The sequence below is a fragment of the Martes martes genome (genome assembly GCF_963455335.1).
Source record: "Martes martes genome assembly, chromosome: 7".
Lineage (NCBI taxonomy): Eukaryota > Metazoa > Chordata > Mammalia > Carnivora > Mustelidae > Martes > Martes martes.
The window spans coordinates 4452737-4469775 of record NC_137894.1 but is presented as its reverse complement, the minus strand read 5'-3'; the positions used below and the strand labels follow the sequence as shown (position 1 = coordinate 4469775).

The 17039-nt window shown below is 54.9% G+C and overlaps 1 protein-coding gene across 3 annotated transcripts in view; it reads left to right on the top strand.

The window, feature by feature from the left end:
• Window positions 1-12040, top strand: part of ZNF592 (zinc finger protein 592) — a 49639-nt gene extending 37599 nt beyond the window's left edge. For all 3 annotated transcript variants that reach the window (XM_080809513.1, XM_080809514.1, XM_080809515.1), the window contains 6 exons: window positions 4736-4912; window positions 5181-5340; window positions 5454-5741; window positions 5961-6073; window positions 6706-6841; window positions 8190-12040. In XM_080809513.1, coding sequence (XP_080665639.1) covers window positions 4736-4912; window positions 5181-5340; window positions 5454-5741; window positions 5961-6073; window positions 6706-6841; window positions 8190-8681 — 1366 coding nt within the window. In that variant the 3' untranslated portion in view covers window positions 8682-12040. The remainder of the gene's footprint in view (window positions 1-4735; window positions 4913-5180; window positions 5341-5453; window positions 5742-5960; window positions 6074-6705; window positions 6842-8189) is intronic.
• Window positions 12041-17039: the final 4999 nt, after the last annotated feature.

Sequence of the window (17039 nt, the reverse complement as noted above, 5' to 3'; positions counted from 1 at the left end):
GTGCTGTGTCAGACCCTCGGGATACAAAGGGGGTTGGGACAGAGCTGCCGCCGGCAGGGGCTTCAGTGGGGTGGGTCACACACCCACCCAGGCGACGGTAACTAGAGCGGGGAGCTCCCCAGTACGGGTGGTCAGGGACGCTCATGGAGGAGATAGTAGGTTTTCTGGCAAGCGAGGGGGCGGGGGAGCATGTCTGGCAAGGGTACGGGCAGGGATCTGGAGCACACGAAAGGTTACAGGAATGATGAACATTTTGGGGTGGGGGGTGAGATGAACTGGGGGTAGGGTGGGAAATGAGGCCAGGGCATCAGTAGGGCCAGGCCCAAGCCAGACCTTGGAGTGCTTGGCAGACACTTAGACTTTCTCCAGTGAACAGTGAGGGGCTCCCAGGGGAGCAGGGGAGTGGTGTGGCAGACCCGTGCTTCAGGGAGATCTCGAGGGGAAACTGACGTGCATTAGAGAGGGGAGAGCCCAGAGGTTGGGAGGCGAGTGGGATGGTCCAGGTGAGAGGCCGGTGGCTCTGGCTGAGGCACTGGCGGCTGTGGGGATGGAGAGAAGGTAGATCTGGGAGAGCTTTGGGGAGTAGAAGCATCAGAGCTTGATGGCGGCTCACAGACGGGGCAGAGGCATGGGGAGGGGCTGTGGGGACTCCCTGGCTTCTGTCCCTGTGTAAGTACTTCCAGATATAGACTAGCTTCTTTTGCATGTTATGGGAAATGGAGACCCTAAAGTGCAGGAGAAACAGAACACACCGGAGATGGGTTACTCAGAGCCCTTGCCGCTGTGCCGCAGAGGGGCGTGGCTTGGTAGCATCCCAGCCCGGTGTTTTTGTTGCTTTTTTATATAAGTCATTTCTGGCCCCAACATGGAGCTCAAACCTACAACCCTGAGATCGGGAGTCACAGGCTCCACCGACTGAGCCGGCTGGGTGCCCCCCCGCCAGGCCATATTTTTAAACCAAACACCTGCACGTGTGTTTTTACAGTATTGCGTAACATTTGAAAGTACCTTTCCAACTGTGACTTAAGCATGTGCTGCTGGTTCCAAGATCAAGTCCAATCCACTAAAAATGCAAGCAGTACTTAAATTTTTATCTTTGGATTTTGAATCCAAGGAGTTTCCAATGATACAGATAGATTTATAGCATTTTTTAAAAAGATTTTATTTATTTATTAGAGAGAGAGAGAGAGATCATGAACAGGGGAGACAGGGAGAGGGAGAAGCAGACTGAGCAAGGAGCCTGATGCAGGGCTCAATCCCAGGACTCTGGGATCATGACCTGAACTGAAGGCAGAGGCTTAACAGAATGAGCCACCCAGGCGCCCTGGTCTTTGGTCTTTTAATTCAATATTTTAATTTACTTTCATCTGCAAGAGAAAAGAAACATAGTGTCTCAAAAGGGATTCAGTTTTTCAAGGCTTTTTTTCTTTTTTTAAATGTTTATTTATTTGAGAGCGAGAGACAGAGGGAGCGGGGGGAGGGGCAGAGGGAGAGGGAGAAGCAGATTACCCGCTAAGCGGGGAGCTGGGTTCGGGGCTCAATCCCAGGACCCTGTCGGACACTTAACCGATTGAGCCAACCAGATGCCCCTGTCAGGCCTTTTTGTACGGAATGTCCGACAGAAGAGTAACATGATTCAGCCGGGGGGCTCTCGGGGGCTGTTGGCATCCAGCCTTCAGAGGCCTGTGGTCACACCCAGGAGGCGTATGCACGAGTGTATAGTCGCGGTTGTGCTTAAGAGCTTTGCTATTCGCATGCATTTTTTGTATCACTTTTATTTAGACACACAGCACACATTCACCCATGTAATGTGTACAGTTCAATGGTTTTCAGTGTATTTACAGAGTTGTTCAGTTATCACAACCAATTTTAGAACATCCTCTTCATTCCAGAAGAAACTGTATTATAACCCTTCCATTCCCCCCTCCCTTAGCTATCACTAATTTATTTTCTGCCTCATGTATTTGTTTCTTTTGGACATTTCACAGAAAAGGAATCATAGGATCTGTAGTTTTAGCCAAGATTCACCCCTGTTGAAGTATGTCAAGAGGTTGCTCCTTTGTTATGGCGGAATGATGCTCCCCTGTCCGTAGATACCACAGTTCGCGCAGCCCTTTACCACCGGATAAAAACTTGGGGTTCCACCCTTCGGCCGTTATGAGTAATGCCCTGGCGCACACTGATGCGTCAGTTGTGGTGTGGACGCAAATTTTCCGTTCTTTTGGGTCGACACTTGGGAGTCGACGAGCGGGACCACCTGGTAACTCTGTTTAACTTTTTGAGGAACCGCCAGACTGTTTTCCGAAGTGGTTGTACCGTTTCTGTATCCCTACCAGTGGGCAGACGAGATTTGTGATTTCCCTACATCCTTCCTGGCGGCGGTGGCGTCTGACTGCTGCTGACGGCCATCCCTGTGGGTGTGAAGTGGTATCTCGTTACGGTTTTGATTTACATTTTCCCAGTGGCTCCCGGCGTTGAGTCTTTTCTGTTCAGTATTTGTGTATTTTCTTTGGAGAAATGTCTATTTGCCTGGTTTTTAATTGGGTTATTTATTATCTTACTATTGAGTTGTAAGAGTTCTTTGTCTGTTCTGGATGTAAGTCCCTTGTCAGATACATGACGTGCAAATATCTCCTCCTGTTCTGTGGGTGTTACGTTTCAGTGAATTCTCAGTGTCCCTGTGCTCCATTTCATTGAGTTCTACTACAGAGTCTTACAATCTTACTTTGTTTTGTGTTATTTTTGCTTTTCTCGAAGACATTGTCAAAGTACATTTTATGTGTTTAATGTGTAGGTACTTCAAGTAAAATGTGTATATATGTTATATATACAGTTTAGAATTGTGTAAATTTTTCTGCTCTTTGTTGAAAATTTGGGGAGTGGCCAGTGATGTAAAGGAGCAAGTTTGAACTGTTCTTAATGATCTGTCATTTTTTTAATTATTTGTGATTATTAGGACAATCAAGTATTTTACTACTCTTTGTCTTTTCTAAAACTTTACATATTTCATGGCATCTGATTCTGTATTTGTGTATTTTCTCTTAAAAAAATTGGCGTAAAGAGTTCTGTCTTGGGGTCGGATTTCTCTTCCCGCTCTTTCGTCAATGTGTGAACCGTACTTGACTCAGTCTTTTCACTGACACGGTGTGGGTTCTTTCACTCCCAGAGTTCTTACTTTCCATGAGGCTTCTTTGCAAAGTGTCTCTTCAGTACATAGAAGGGGTTTTTAGCCGCATTTTTGAAGCACATGTTTATGCTGCCCCTGCTGAAGTCTGGTCAACTCGTACGAGGAAGGCCACTTAAGCTTCCTTACACGGATCAGGTCTACTTGGCCACTTCGGAAGAATTTGGAAATATGTGGATTTTCTTTTCCCCCCATGATACTTGTGGTGTGGAAGTACTTCTGTGTGCTAGAAGTTGGTCACTATTTTGTTTAGGGGAGAGAAAAGAAAATATAATTAAGTAGCTCATGTGGAAACTCTAATTTAAAGCACGTACAAGTTTAGTAATGAGCGCACATCAGAGGTCGTCGCACACAGCTTTCTGGTTCTGCGGGCTGCTCCTCATAGCTAATTAAATTTGCAAAGGGGGTTCCCTGTGTCCCCCCACCCCCACCCCCCAGATACACAAAAAAGGAGGAAAAACGAAAAGGACCAGGAGGGATTCTGTGGTGATGTCCGTGCACTGTGAAAACAGGCTCGGGGAGTGAACAGAAGGGCTCTATTTGGGAGTCAGAGGGTCTGTAAGTGAAGGCATGTCCTTTTCTTCAGTAAGGCAACAGTCTCTCTTCTCGGTCTTACTGGAATGTTGGGATTATGGGGCCAGGCAATACTGCAACAAGGGGGGCTCACAGTTACCTCGAGGGGAGTGGCTGGGCTCAGGGAAGCGGTTTCCTCATGCGGGGGAGATGGGGCTCTCTGTGTGTGGGCAGGAGGAAAGAAGGAGCGCGCGAGGGGGTCTAGGGCCTGGAGTGGATGGAGAATGGCGTGTCGGTCACAGGCTCGTGGGACTGCGGAAGGGGAAGGCCAGTTAGAGAGGGAGGTTGTGAAGTTTGGCAGAAGAGTCCGGCCTCGGTTTCAGAAACAAGTGCTTGGATATAGTTCATGCATGATACAAACCATATATTTGCTAGACGGTGTTTGGAAAACACAGCCGGGGCCTCCGGAACCCCGTGGTCCGGAGCTGTACCGGCCGTGCCTGACTGTTGAGCTTGACATGTGGCCAGCGTGACCGGCCGCTGTGTTTTATTTTATTAATTTAAATCTCAGTAGCCACATGGCCAGTACAGTGTGGAACATTCCCGCAGTCAGCACAGGTTCCCCTGGACTGTGCCGCTCGGCAGGATTCCGTCCTGGGCTTTGAGGCTGCGTGTTTTCCTGTGCCTGTGGCTCGGGCCAGCCTGGCGTCTCCCAGTCGCACTTTGCGCGAAGCGGCTGTCCCCGCTCACTCGGTAGCAGCCCGTGGGAAGGCCCAGGCTCCTGTGGCCTCTTGCACCCCTGCGGTGGTGTCAAGCTTCAAAGGATTTGGTTTATATCGTCTTGGGACCATTCCCCTCCCTCTCCATTCCCGCCAGCGTAGCCTTGGGCATGGTGGCAGCAGACAGGCTCTCAGGGTGCACGTGTGGCGGGGAGAGAGGGCCCCCGAGATGGCTCTGCTCCTGCCCTCCGTCCTCCTCCCCCGGCACGACTTCTGGGTCTGACGCACCTCCCGCACCCCCGCCACTCCTGTCATCCAGGTGCGTGCACTGTGGGGTCGTCCACCTGACCTTGGCCTTGCTGAAAAGCCACATCCAGGAGCGACACTGCCAGGTTTTCCACAAATGTGCGTTCTGCCCCATGGCCTTCAAGACTGCCAGCAGCACCGCGGACCACAGCGCCGCGCAGCACCCCACCCAGCCTCACAGACCCTCCCAGTGAGTGTGGTGCGGGGCGGGCAGGCCTGTGGGGTGGAGCCGAGTGGCCTGGGCACTCTAGGGGAAGGTGTTAGGATGGACCAGGGAGCCGGGGCTGGCGCTGGGGCTGCCCGGGGTTCGCTGGAGGCATCCCAAGGCAGGGGAGTAGCCACATCGGCTCAGAGCAGTGCTTTCCCAAACCTGACCCTGGTACAGAGAGAGTGGAGATGCGGTGGCGGTTCCGTGCCCAGAGCCCGGCCCCCTCACTCCCTGGGCCTCGTCTCTCCAGGCTCATTTATAAGTGCTCCTGTGAAATGGTCTTCAACAAAAAGAGGCACATTCAGCAACATTTTTACCAGAACGCCAGCAAGACGCAGGTGGGCGTCTTCAAGTGCCCCGAGTGCCCACTCCTGTTCCTGCAGAAGCCAGAGTTGATGCAGCACGTCAAGGTGGGGTGCCCCGGGGAAGGACGCTGGGGAGGAGGGCACGCGCCTCAGGTCGGGGGTCTGACTCTGTGCCTCTTTCCCCTTACCCAGTCAGTAATCGCTCTCCCCATCCCCAGAGCACCCACGGTGTTCCCCGAAACGTGGACGAGCTGTCAAGCCTCCAGTCTTCGTCGGACACGTCCTCAAGCCGCCCTGGCTCTCGAGTTCCCACCGAGCCCCCAGCCACGAGCGTGGCTGCTCGGGGCAGCTCCCTGCCTTCGAGCCGCTGGGGCAGGCCTGAGGCCCATCGCAGGGCCGAGGCCAGGCCCCGGCTGAGGAACACTGGCTGGACCTGCCAGGAGTGCCAGGAGTGGGTTCCTGATCGGGAGAATTACGTGTCCCACATGAAAAAGAGCCACGGTCGGGTAAGTGTCGGCACGTGGTCCCCAGGCAGTGCCAGAGTTCTGGACTTCTGTCCTGTGGGGTCAGAGCCCCCTTATGTGGCTGACCCCTTAGGGTGCCCGGAGCTTGGGGCAGGGTGGGTCCCACAGAGCCTCAGGGCTTTCTGCCTGTACCGCCCGCGTACAAAGACCCCCGGAGCGGTCCTAGAGTTCTGATGCTTTGCGTCCTGTTGTCTCCCGCAGGCGTTGAAGCGGTACCCGTGCCGGCAGTGTGAGCAGTCCTTCCACACCCCGAACAGCCTGCGCAAACACATCCGCAACAACCACGACACAGTGAAGAAAGTCTATACTTGTGGGTGAGTGCTGGGCCTGCAAGCCAGGAGGCCTGCGGTTCAAAAGGGCTGTGGCTGGCACTGCTGGGGCTCTTCTCTGCTGTGAGATCGGGGGAGGGGTGGGGGGGTGGGGGGGCAGAAGCAGGAGAGAAGAAGCAAGTCTCTCGTGGAAAGATACGGTGGCTCAGTTGGGAGGCCGGGCCGGTCGGGGACCAGCTTCTAGCCGCTGGTGGCCCCGGAGCCTCCCCCTTCCTACCTCCCTCAGCCCAGACCACACGGCCCGTCAGCGTGACCGGCCCTGAGCTTCAGGAGGAGGGACAGTGATGGGACCATGGGCCCCGTCTGGCCTCCTCCTTGCTGACCACTGGCCCGGCCTTGGGACCTCTGGGCAGTGATGGCAGGAAGTGGAGAGAGATCATGGCCCAGGGCCGGGACGAGCATTCTGACTTGCTGTTGTCTGCCACCTTGGCCGGCTTGCCGGCTCCGTGTCTCTGGGGAGTGCCCAGCACTGCCCGGCCACCCGATGACCCCCAGGCAGCTCTCTCCCCAGAAGCCAGAAGCAGCGTGCGCCTCGCCTCCCTGCCGGTGTGCGCGGCCCCGCCAGGCTCCCTGGGGCCTGTCGCCTTAGACCCTGTCTTCGGGCTCTGCTCCCGCAGGTACTGCACAGAGGACAGCCCGAGCTTTCCTCGGCCCTCCCTCCTGGAGAGCCACATCAGCCTTATGCATGGTATCAGAAACCCTGATTTGAGCCAGACGTCCAAAGTCAGACCTCCGGGTGGACATTCCCCTCAGGTGAGTGTGGGGCCCCTGCCCCTGGGGGTGACTTGCTCCGTGAGCCCGTTGAGCCGGCCGCAGGGGGCCCATGTGTGACAGTGGCCACGGAGCATGCCGTAGCAGCAGCTTCGCTCACTGTGGCTCATTCTCTAGTCCTGTGCGGGACCGCATGCAGGTGAAGGACAGGGACAAAGACCTGGGAGGCGGCCGTTAGCCTTTCATGCCTGTGGCTTTCCTGTGCCTGGTGGACACTGGAGCGGATCCACAGGTGCCGTGTCAAGCTGCCGCCGCCCCTCTAGTGCCTGGAGGGGGTGGGGGGTGCAGGGCTGAGGGTGGCAGCGCTCCCCTGAGTGTGTGCGCATGTGCACGTGTGTCTCACACACACACACACACACACACTCGTTACGGGAGGAGCCAAACCTAGACTCCCGGGATCCTGGACCCTTGCTGTACGACACGAGCGCTGTTCCGTGCCCTTGTCCCATTTCCGGTGAACCTGAGGAGCGACATGCTTTCCCCTCCTCACGGCTCGCTCTTCCCACGCCGGCACAGGGAGGGCTGCTCCTCAGAGGGTTGGGCATGTCTGGGAGACTCGGCGAGCTGCCTGGGGTTGCAGGGCGCTTCTTCCCGGCTGCTTGGAGAAGGGCGTTGGTCAGCCGAAGGCCTTTCACACGCGGCAGGTGGGGTGTCCGCTGACGTTTTGGGGACGTCTGTCTGCGATTGACATGTACACGCCCACCCTCCAAATGCACATGCCCTTTGATCCAGTGGTTCTGTCCCTGGGATGGTTCTGTCCGGCGTCTTTGGCCTCGGGCCTGAAGGGGTCCGCGCCCCGCACCACAGGGCCGTGTGCAGTACGACAGCGCAGGAGCGCAGCTGCGTGTGGCGGGAGGGGACCGTTCACCCCGCCGACACTATGTAGGGGCCCTCCTGGAGACAGCGGCCAGCCCGTGTCCTGAAGTAGGAAAAGTAGGCTGAAGCAAAGTGTGCATGTGGTGGTCGCGTTTTGTAAAAGGCAACAGCTGTCCCTTTGTGGGTGCACAGACGGTCCCTCGGGGAGCCGCAGAACCCAGGCCATGTGGCCTTCTCTGGTGGGCAGGCCCGGGGAGAGCTGGCCAAGAGGGACTTCTCCTGCCCGTCCCACATCCTTGGAATGTGGTGCCACGTGCATATGTTACATGAGACAAAGAAAAGCAAACCCCAAAACCTGAAAGAAACCAAATCTAAACCCACGGTTTGGGGCTGGGGCGAGCCCGGCCTGGGCGGGGCTCGGCTCCTGGGAGTCCATGCGCGGCAGCGTTTGGGTGCGGGGCTCCGGCTGGACACGGGCTCCGCCTGACACCACTCACGCCTTGTCCCCTTGCAGGTGAGCCATCTGAAAAGACCAGGCAGCGGAGCCGGGGACGCTCCGGGCACCAGCAATGGCGCGGCCGTCTCTTCCACCAAAAGGCACAAGTCCCTGTTCCAGTGTGCGAAATGTAGCTTTGCCACGGACTCGGGGCTCGAGTTCCAGAGCCACATACCTCAGCACCAGGCAGACAGCTCCACGGCTCAGTGTCTCCTCTGCGGCCTGTGCTACACCTCGGCCAGCTCCCTCAGCCGCCACCTCTTCATTGTCCACAAGGTGAGAGACCAGGAGGAGGAGGACGCGGCGGAGCCCGAGGAGGGCTCCGGGGAGGAGGTGTCCATGGAGACCAGGGAGAACGGACTGGAAGAATGTGCCGGAGAGCCTTTGCTGGGCGACCCAGAGGCGAGATCGCGAGGCCCGGTTTCCGAGGAGGACGGTGCCCCAGATGCTCAGAGTCCAGCACAGGCCTCTCAGGACCAGGACAGCCCCGCTCCGTCCCCTCAGGTGTGACCGGGGGCTCTGTGGTGCGTGCGGTCGGGGTGCTGCCCCGGCGTGCCCCGTCTGCCGTGTGGACAGTGGGGGAGAGAAGGCTCTGCCCCAGTGCGAGTGTGGCCGGCTGTGCCCTGGAGCCGTGTCTGCCCCGAGCTGCGGGGGGAAATGTGCGGTCACCCAGGACCCCCCCAGCTCCGAATCTGCTTCTGTTATTTATGGCTTTGTGCTGCTTCTTGGTACCCCAACCCTTGTCTGTGTCCTCCCAACCCCAGGCTGCTTACGTGGCCCAGCCCCAGCGCGGTCGACTCGGCTTGAAACCCCTCAGCACTGTGCCCTTCTGGGAGGTTCCCACGTGCTGCCTTCAGCCAGGGCTCTGGCCGGAGCCCTCCTCCCTGCCCGCGGAGCCTGAGAAGGGGGATGCGGGTGCTGGGCCCACCCCCCTTGGAGAGCTCGCCCAGGCTGGCTCGGTGAGGGCCCTCGATCGGTGCCCTTCCTTCCTGCCTTCTCCGATTCTTTCCCCTCCAAAGTAGTCCTGGAGAATGAATTGTCACTGGCTCCTCCCGTCTGCGTGGGTGGGAGGAAGCTCCGCAGCTCGCCTCTGTTTGGAGCTCTGGAGGGCAGGCGGCGCGGCCGAGGCGGGCAGACCGCGTCGGGGGAGCTGTGCGCCCTGGCTCTGCCGTCGCGCTGCCCTTCCTCGCCCGCGGGGTTGGGGGCGCACAGACGTCGGAATATTTGTACTCTCGTTCCTGTGCCATTAGAGAGGCTGCCGCCCCAAGCAGGCCGGCCCCTCCTCCTCTCGGCTACACTCATGTTGCTCAGACTATATTTCAAATAAAAAATCTTCTTACCACGCGGGTGGGCTCTTGTATTCCTCTTCAAGTGAGCCTGGCCCTGCCCCGCTGCACTTCAGAGTCTCGCTCAGACTCCCTCCCGGTCCCATCTCTGAGGGAGAGCAGCGTGCCGCTGTCCGAGGACGGTCCTCCCAGATTCTGGAGCTGAGGTCAGGAGACCGGGAGCTCGGTACCTGGTCCCCGAGAGACTTTCTGAGGGCACGAGGGGAGGGTCTTAATACTGGCCAAGGGGCCTATTGGAATGTTCTGGGCATCCCCATCTTTCCTACAAATGGATTTTCCTCCTGAGAGACCTAAGGTGGCGGTCGGGGGAGGGAGAGAGGGGAGGAATTCTAGGGTTACCTCGCAGTGTTCAAGAGGTCCTGGCGTCGCCGCTGCCACGGGGGGCTCGCGGGCGGCAGCGTCGGGACTAGACAGGGCAGGCTGGTCAGAGTCTGGGCCCAACCAAGCCCCAGGGGCAGGCCACGTGGAGGTGTCCTCTGACCCCCGACCCAAGCTGCTGCTGTGCGGCTGGGGGTGCGACGGGGCCCGGCGGGTCTAGGACAGCAAAGGGAAGTGGGGACTGGCCGAGTGCCTAGAGGTGCTCTTTCAAGGAAGGCATTGAGTGTCGGTCGTAATTGTTCAGTCAGATCAATACGTCTGACTTTTCACAACAGAAAAAAAAGTGCATTTCCTTTTCTGTCCGATGCCAGATTTTTAGTGGAAATGCTCATGACCCTGGGACGGTTAGTGCTCGCCTCCGTGTTGGAGAGGCTGTGCTGTTTAAGGATCGCTACACTTGGCAAGGCCACCATGTCCCTCTTTCCCAAGCCGGTAGTGAGGGCGCCTGTAAGGCCTGAGCTCACCCCATCTTGGCTGTCTGTCGTCCCTTTCCTAATTCCACCGCAGGTGCCCACCCTACACCCCATAGTCCATTTGTGGGAACACTACCAAGGAGGCTCGAGATGGACTGTGGATCTCTTCCCGCCCCCAGGCAGTGGTAACTGGAGTGAGGGCAGCGTCGCGAGCTGCAGGCTCCTCTGCCTGGCCCGACCCCATCCACCCTCCTTCCTGGGGATGGTGCGGGGTGGAAAGAATGCCAGGCTACTCACCAGGAGACCTGGGGCACAACCTGGATTCTGCCCTAAACTGGCTCTTAGGAGACCCTCTCCCTTCACCCCCCACCCACCCCCCCCCTCCGCCCCGCTGCTGAATAGTCCTGGTAATTCCCGTCCAGCTCGCTTCCCGGGCTTCATGAGATGGTGAGCTGCAGGCACTATACATGTGGGATGGATTCTTGCCTTTAGGGTGCAGGGGTGGGGGGCACCTCCCCCTGCCGCCGGCATGCAGGTGGGCCGTGCACGCTGCTGCAGCAGTAGTGATGTGGCCCGCAGCCCGCTGAGTTTTGTAATCACAAGGACCTCCCGGTTAACCCACCTCCGTCGCACGGAGAAGAACAGAGGCTCAGAGAGGTCAGAGAACCTGCTGGGCCGGCTGTACGTGCTGGTGCCATGTCGGGTCCGTCTGGTTCCACAGTCCACAGCACCCCCCACCCCACACTGCCTTCCCGGCCTGGCTGCTTTGGCCGCCTCCCAGCCTGTCAGCACTTTGCAGCCATCAGGACACCTATTTCCCTACCTCCCCTGTGGCTGGGTGCCCCCTCCACCCTCCCCCTGAGTGCCAGGTTCTCCTTGGAGCCCGTCTGTGCCTCGTCACCCCAGGGAGAATCCTGCGTAAGACATCTGTGCGGGACATTCTGAAGCAGAGGGGGGGTGCCCGTGACCTTTCATTTACCTTGGGGGTTGATCTTGCCACTGAAGACCGTCCGTTTTGGGGGGTGCCATGAGAGAAAACATGGTTCCCTCAGGGCCCAATATCTTCTGCTCTTTTCTTTTCTGAAGATGTTTTTAGTGGGTGTGCTGTCTTATCACTTACCATCAGCAAATGCTTTTGCTGTAACAAGTGCTTATGTTTGCGTTTTCAGGAGTGACCGTTCTGCTGATGGAGTTAAACAGATAAGCTCCCCACCCGTGTAGAAACTACAGCCTAATACTCTTGGGCTTGACGAATGACTAGTATTTATTTTCCAACCGCTTTATCTCTGTACAATGATGTGCCGAATTACTATAATTGGTGTAGAAAGAACTGTTCCCTTAACTTATGTAAACAGTCTGGTTTTAAAAACTGTAGCAGTTGTGGCGTAGCAAGTTCGAGACATTTTGCGCAGGAGCCCCCTGCCTGCCCCGTTCACCACTGTACACTCAGCTCTGGCTGCACTTTCCCTTGTTATAAAAATTCGTTTGTTGCTTTTTTTTTTTTTTAATTAATACACATACCTGATAAGACATCCAAACAATACAAAAGAATATACAGTACAAAGTAACCTTCCGATCGGAGGTCAGCCTTCAGTTCCCCAGCCCACCTCTAGAATTTATCACTGTTATCTATCCAGATCTTGTGTACACTTTCTGAGCAATTCTATGCATTTACAAGTTTATAAATATGTATATTTATATATCTATTTTTAATACAAATGGTAGCATTCTACGCACAGTGTTCTGCAGCTTGCTTTTTTCACTTGTGTAATGGAGATTATTCCAAAGTCATCCAGCGGATCAGTCTCATTCTTTAGAAGCTCCTAGCACAGTTCCTTGCCTACAGGAGTGGTCCACAGAGTGTTGGGATGAGTGAGTGAATGCAAGCACGTGTGCACCCGCGTGTGAAAGCATCTGATTCAACTGGTAGCCACAAAGTCCTCTCGGGTCTGCTCTGAGCAAAGCAGGATGTTCTGGATTCTAGAATGTGTTGTGTTGTCACCCCTCCCCCTCCCCCATCTTTTCCAAGGGATCCAGCCTGCTCTTGACCTTGTCCACCAACAGGTGCCACACCAGTCTTAGGAAAGTAGGTGCGGGGAGCCTGGAGCCCCTCTGGAGGAAAGAGCGAGGTCCCAAGAATAGGATTTTTTTTTTTTTTTTGAGGTCCCTGTTTAAAATGCCTCTCTCTGATCAGCAAATGACCTCGCGTTATTAGAATAAAAAACGTGCGTATTTGTAACCCCATCCTACTTTTGCGGCTCTTTTCGTGTCTGTGTATCAGTGTCTGGTTCTTTCCAACTGCTTTTCCAACTGGACTCCTGTTTAGTTCACAGCTAAATATGCTACGATTATGATCGTAACAGAAATCGAACATTTCTACACGACACACGTGATTCTCACATCCATTCTCTTACGCAGGCGCAGAGCGATCCTGGGAGGTGGATATTGCTGCTCTTTTGGAGGTTCAGAGTGGTTGAGGAGTTTCCCTAGGGCCACGGAGCTCATAATGGGCAGAACTGGGTTTCATTCAGGTGTGACTAGCCCTGCCCTGTCTCTGATTTTGAACACTACCTTTTCTTTTAAGATTTTATTTATTCATGAGACAGAGAGGCAGAGGCTGAAGGAGAAGCTGGGAGGCTGATGCGGAACTCGATTCCAGGACCGCATGACCTGAGTCAAAGGCAGACGCTTAACCGACTAAGCCACCAGGCGCCCCAGTACCCTACTTTTTTCTACTTGGCATTGTATCTGGACATTTTCCATGTCTCTACAAAGCCCCTAAATCCTCATTTTCAATCACTGTAATCATTTTCAAATCAATTTACTTATCCATTTCCTGTTTAACATTTAAATTTCCCGATTGGTGAGTGCGGAGCGGAGTCCCAAGCATACAGCTTTTTGCTTCTGCAGAATTATTTCCTCAGGGGGTTATCCCTATTTTCCTTGACTAAACTTCCTGGCAATGCCATAGAATGAAGAAAGCCGGCGACTAGAAATCAGAAGCGCTGGGTTCCAGTCTGAGCTCGGTGACTAAGTTGTTTGATCTTTCTTGGCCTCCGTACCCCCATCTGTCAAATGGGGTGGGTGTTGGGTTAAGTCTGTGGGGATCCTGAGATCTGGCTAGATTTTATCTTCTTGTTCCTTATGTTTATGCCAAAAGAAAGGAGACCTGCCTAAAGGCAAGAATTCTTAATTGGATTTCTTCTCCTGTTTAACTGTTTTATTTATTGACTTTTGGTCTAGCCATATACAGAAGTAGAAAGGATCCCTCTCTGCCCCCTTCCCCCAAGGCAGTTATCACTTTCGTTTGCATTTATTCATGTTGTAATCGGCATCAGATTATTGCTTTTTCAGATGGCGTCTGCCTCTTGGGTAAGTACCTCTTGTCAGTCCTTTCCAAGTCTGAACTGTTTACTTGATGATTTGAAAGTGTCTTCAGATCCAGCTTTTCATTAGGGACCTGGGTCCAGATGAATTCTTGAGCTACTTCACTGTGCCATGCATTGGCCTTTTAAGATGCTTCTATTTTTTATCATACCTATTATCGCAAATTGAAGTTGAGTTTTTAGTGAATAAATGCTAGAAAAGGAAGTTAATGTATATGTAACTGATTGTAATGGAAGAGGGGGCAAAAGGACATGATAAAGCCGTTTAAGGCAGTTCTAAGTGGGAAAGGCCCCCATAGCTAGTGAGAGCTCCAGTGACCAGCAGCGCCGTACAGCAGCGCCGTCTGTCTTCACGGGTGCGGTGGTATTTATATATCACAGTGGTAGTCTAGGATCCAGTCGCCCTTGCTTCTACGGCTTAGCCCAACAGCTTTGGCCTCCACGTCCTGTGAAGATGGCGATGTTGACCACGCCTTTGATGTCTGAAGAGTGGGTAACCTGCTCTCGGGTGAGGTGTTCGGTCGTTAAACTGGGAAGACCCGCTGTTTCTCACCTCCCTTTTTCAGGGATAGCCCAGGGCACTCTGTACAGAATTCCTATTTTCCTCTGGGGTTTTCTGGTCCTTATAGCAGTTTGCTTGGACTTTCTCCCTAGGACCTAGCGGAGATAGGGCTGAATAATTTTTGTATCTGAGAAGAAGGGTAGGTTTTGCTTCCAAAGAAGTACTTTGCCTGAGATGGAGGCTTCGCATTTTCTACCCTAGGCTGGTTCTGAAATGTGATTTCCACACAGGGAAACTGTGTCAGACAAGGCAGGCAGTGGGAAGGGGACAGCAAGGAAGGGGTAGAAAGTGGTGGGCAGGCGGGAGAGTTTGGACAGGTAGAGGGGTTAGAGCCTGGAGACGGCACTTGACTTTTCGGGCGGGCGAGGGTGGTGGTGGCGGCGATGGGCTTACACTCTAGGACCAGTCCGTTAGGAGAAGCATGGTGGGTCCCAGCCAGCTCGGAAATGGTCTGTCAGGGGCATGCCTTGGGTGAGCAGTCCTTGCAGCCACTTGAAGTTGCAAAAAATGAGAAGACGTAGCTGCTGAGGACTGGCTGAGATACAGAAGGGTCCTTAGAGAAAGACTTGAAGGGGAGGAGAAGGCCTGGTTTGCCCTGCAAGGAGACCAGGAGAAGCCTGGGCTGGGAGGGGCCTTTCCCAGGTCTCTCCGAGGGTGTGGAGCTTGTGTCCTGGGCCCAAGCGACAACTGCTGCCCCCTGACCACAGAGTCGCCCTCTCATCCTATGATTGCTTTATCCTGGACAGGGCCTACATCCGTGGTAGAAATTCCTGACTCCTCCAGTCCCATGTGGAATCAGAGTAAGTGCACCGGGTCCCCCGTTCCCCTGCCAGTCAAAGCAGAATCAGGAGTGGCTCCTCGCAGCCAGTGATCCTTTCATTGGCGTCCACTTACTCCAGCACAGATGCGGCCACATCTCCGGTCCCTGGAGCGCCAGAGCGGCCAGCCCATCCCAGAGCGGTAGAACCTGGAGTCTCCACCCTCCAGGGCCTGGGGCTCAGACCCCCAAGCTGGGAGCTGTGGGGGGCAGGTCAGGCAAGCACTCCAGAGCACTGCAGATTCCCTAGCGGGAAGGGCAGCTTGCAGCAGAAGGCAGTAGGTCGTCACGGGGGAGGGCGGCAGTGGTGGGGGCAGGACCAGCGGAAATCTAGGGCTTTGTTGAACTCGGGGCTGAGACCTTTAAATGAGTGCAGTCAAAAGAAGGAGAAACAGAAGAAACTGGAGGGGTGGATGTGTGTTTGATTCACTTACCCTGCTACTAATGACTTGCCCTGAGATTGGCCTTAGGCCTGGGGGGCTTGGATGACCGGCGTCGAAGCTGATGTTGCTTCGTAAGGAGGGTCTCACTGACCTCTGACCTCAATTCTTACACCATCACTTGTGGAAGAGGCTACCTCAGGTACAGGTGCAAGAAGCAAAATAAGATCTTGAGTCTGTCGATCAGAAGGGCGTGGACGATAGCCGTACTGTGCCCAGAAAAGCTCACAAGTGCCACGTGACGTTCACAGTCCAGCAGCTTAAGACGGGCACTGGCAAGGGGTACATGTTCCCGGGGGGAGCGTCCAGCATGGTGTAGGGCTCTCCAGGCCACTCCACCCAAGGACCTACTGCCGGAACCTGATAATTCGTCAGGAAAAGAGGTGTGTTCCCTGATCAGTATTTTCACAGCTTTCCAGGGCTTTTCTATCGAAAAGACCTCCACTCCAGACTTCCTCTGTGTGGCCTCGGAGGGCACAACAGAATAAGACTCAATAAAAGGAAAAAAGGAAAAGCCTCCTGAAAACGAAATGGGCTGCCTGGAGGACGAGTATCCCCAGCGAGAGGTGGAGGGTGTAACACGCGATGACCAAGTCCCCTTCCTGCCAACCCCGAGTGGTCCCTCTGGCCCCCACCCCCGTTTCCTCCTTTCCGCATGTTCTTCCACTCGGACCTCTCCCTGCTCCAGGCCAGGGAGCCAGCCCTGACCCCCAGGAGCTCCACTGTAACACTCAGGGTCTGGCTTCTGGCCCCTCTTGTTGGGCGGGCCTGGCTCTGACCTCCACTTCAGCTCATTGGGCTGCTTCTCTCTTGTTCAGGAGGCCAAAGTTTGCCCTTCATAGCCTAATTCTGGTAACTCATTACTGCTTGAGAATGTGACTGGTTCCCTCTGAGCTCTTCTGAGAGCAGAGGTAGTGAGGGAAGGGAAAGAAGGGGTAAATATGTCAGGGAAAAGCAAACAATCGTCCTCCTAGGTCATGAGGAAGGAGGCTGGGCGGAGGAGGGCAGGGAGAGTGACAGCAGGCGTTGGAGAACCTTCTAAAGAACAATGTGCATTTTGAAGCAGAGGTTCGTAGGACTCAGAGATGCCAGCTAGCCTGCCCTCCTTCAAAGTGGAAGTTCTTATCCGATGGTCTCACGTTCCCCTATATTTTGAAGGAACAGTTGGCCACTGCAAGTCAGGAGGGCAAAGGGGACGTTGGAATCTTGTTTGGAGCCGTTGCTCTAGGGAAAGAAAAAGGTCAGCCTGGGGAACTGGGAAAGGATTGCCAAGCTGCCCGAGACCGGACTGAGCTTAGAAACCAGAGTTAGCCAGCCTCGTAGCTAGAAGCCACAGCCAGATTCCAGGTTAGGAACTGACAAGGCAAATTCAGTAGAAGGTCAGGGGCCCAGGGAGATGAGACCTCTGAGGAGAGTACAGTTGTCGTCAGAGTCATTGTCCTCCCCACACTGTGCCTGTGTCCAGACAGGGATGGGGGGGGCGGTGGGTAAAAGAGCCAAGGAGAAACTCACGAGAGGGCAAGTTA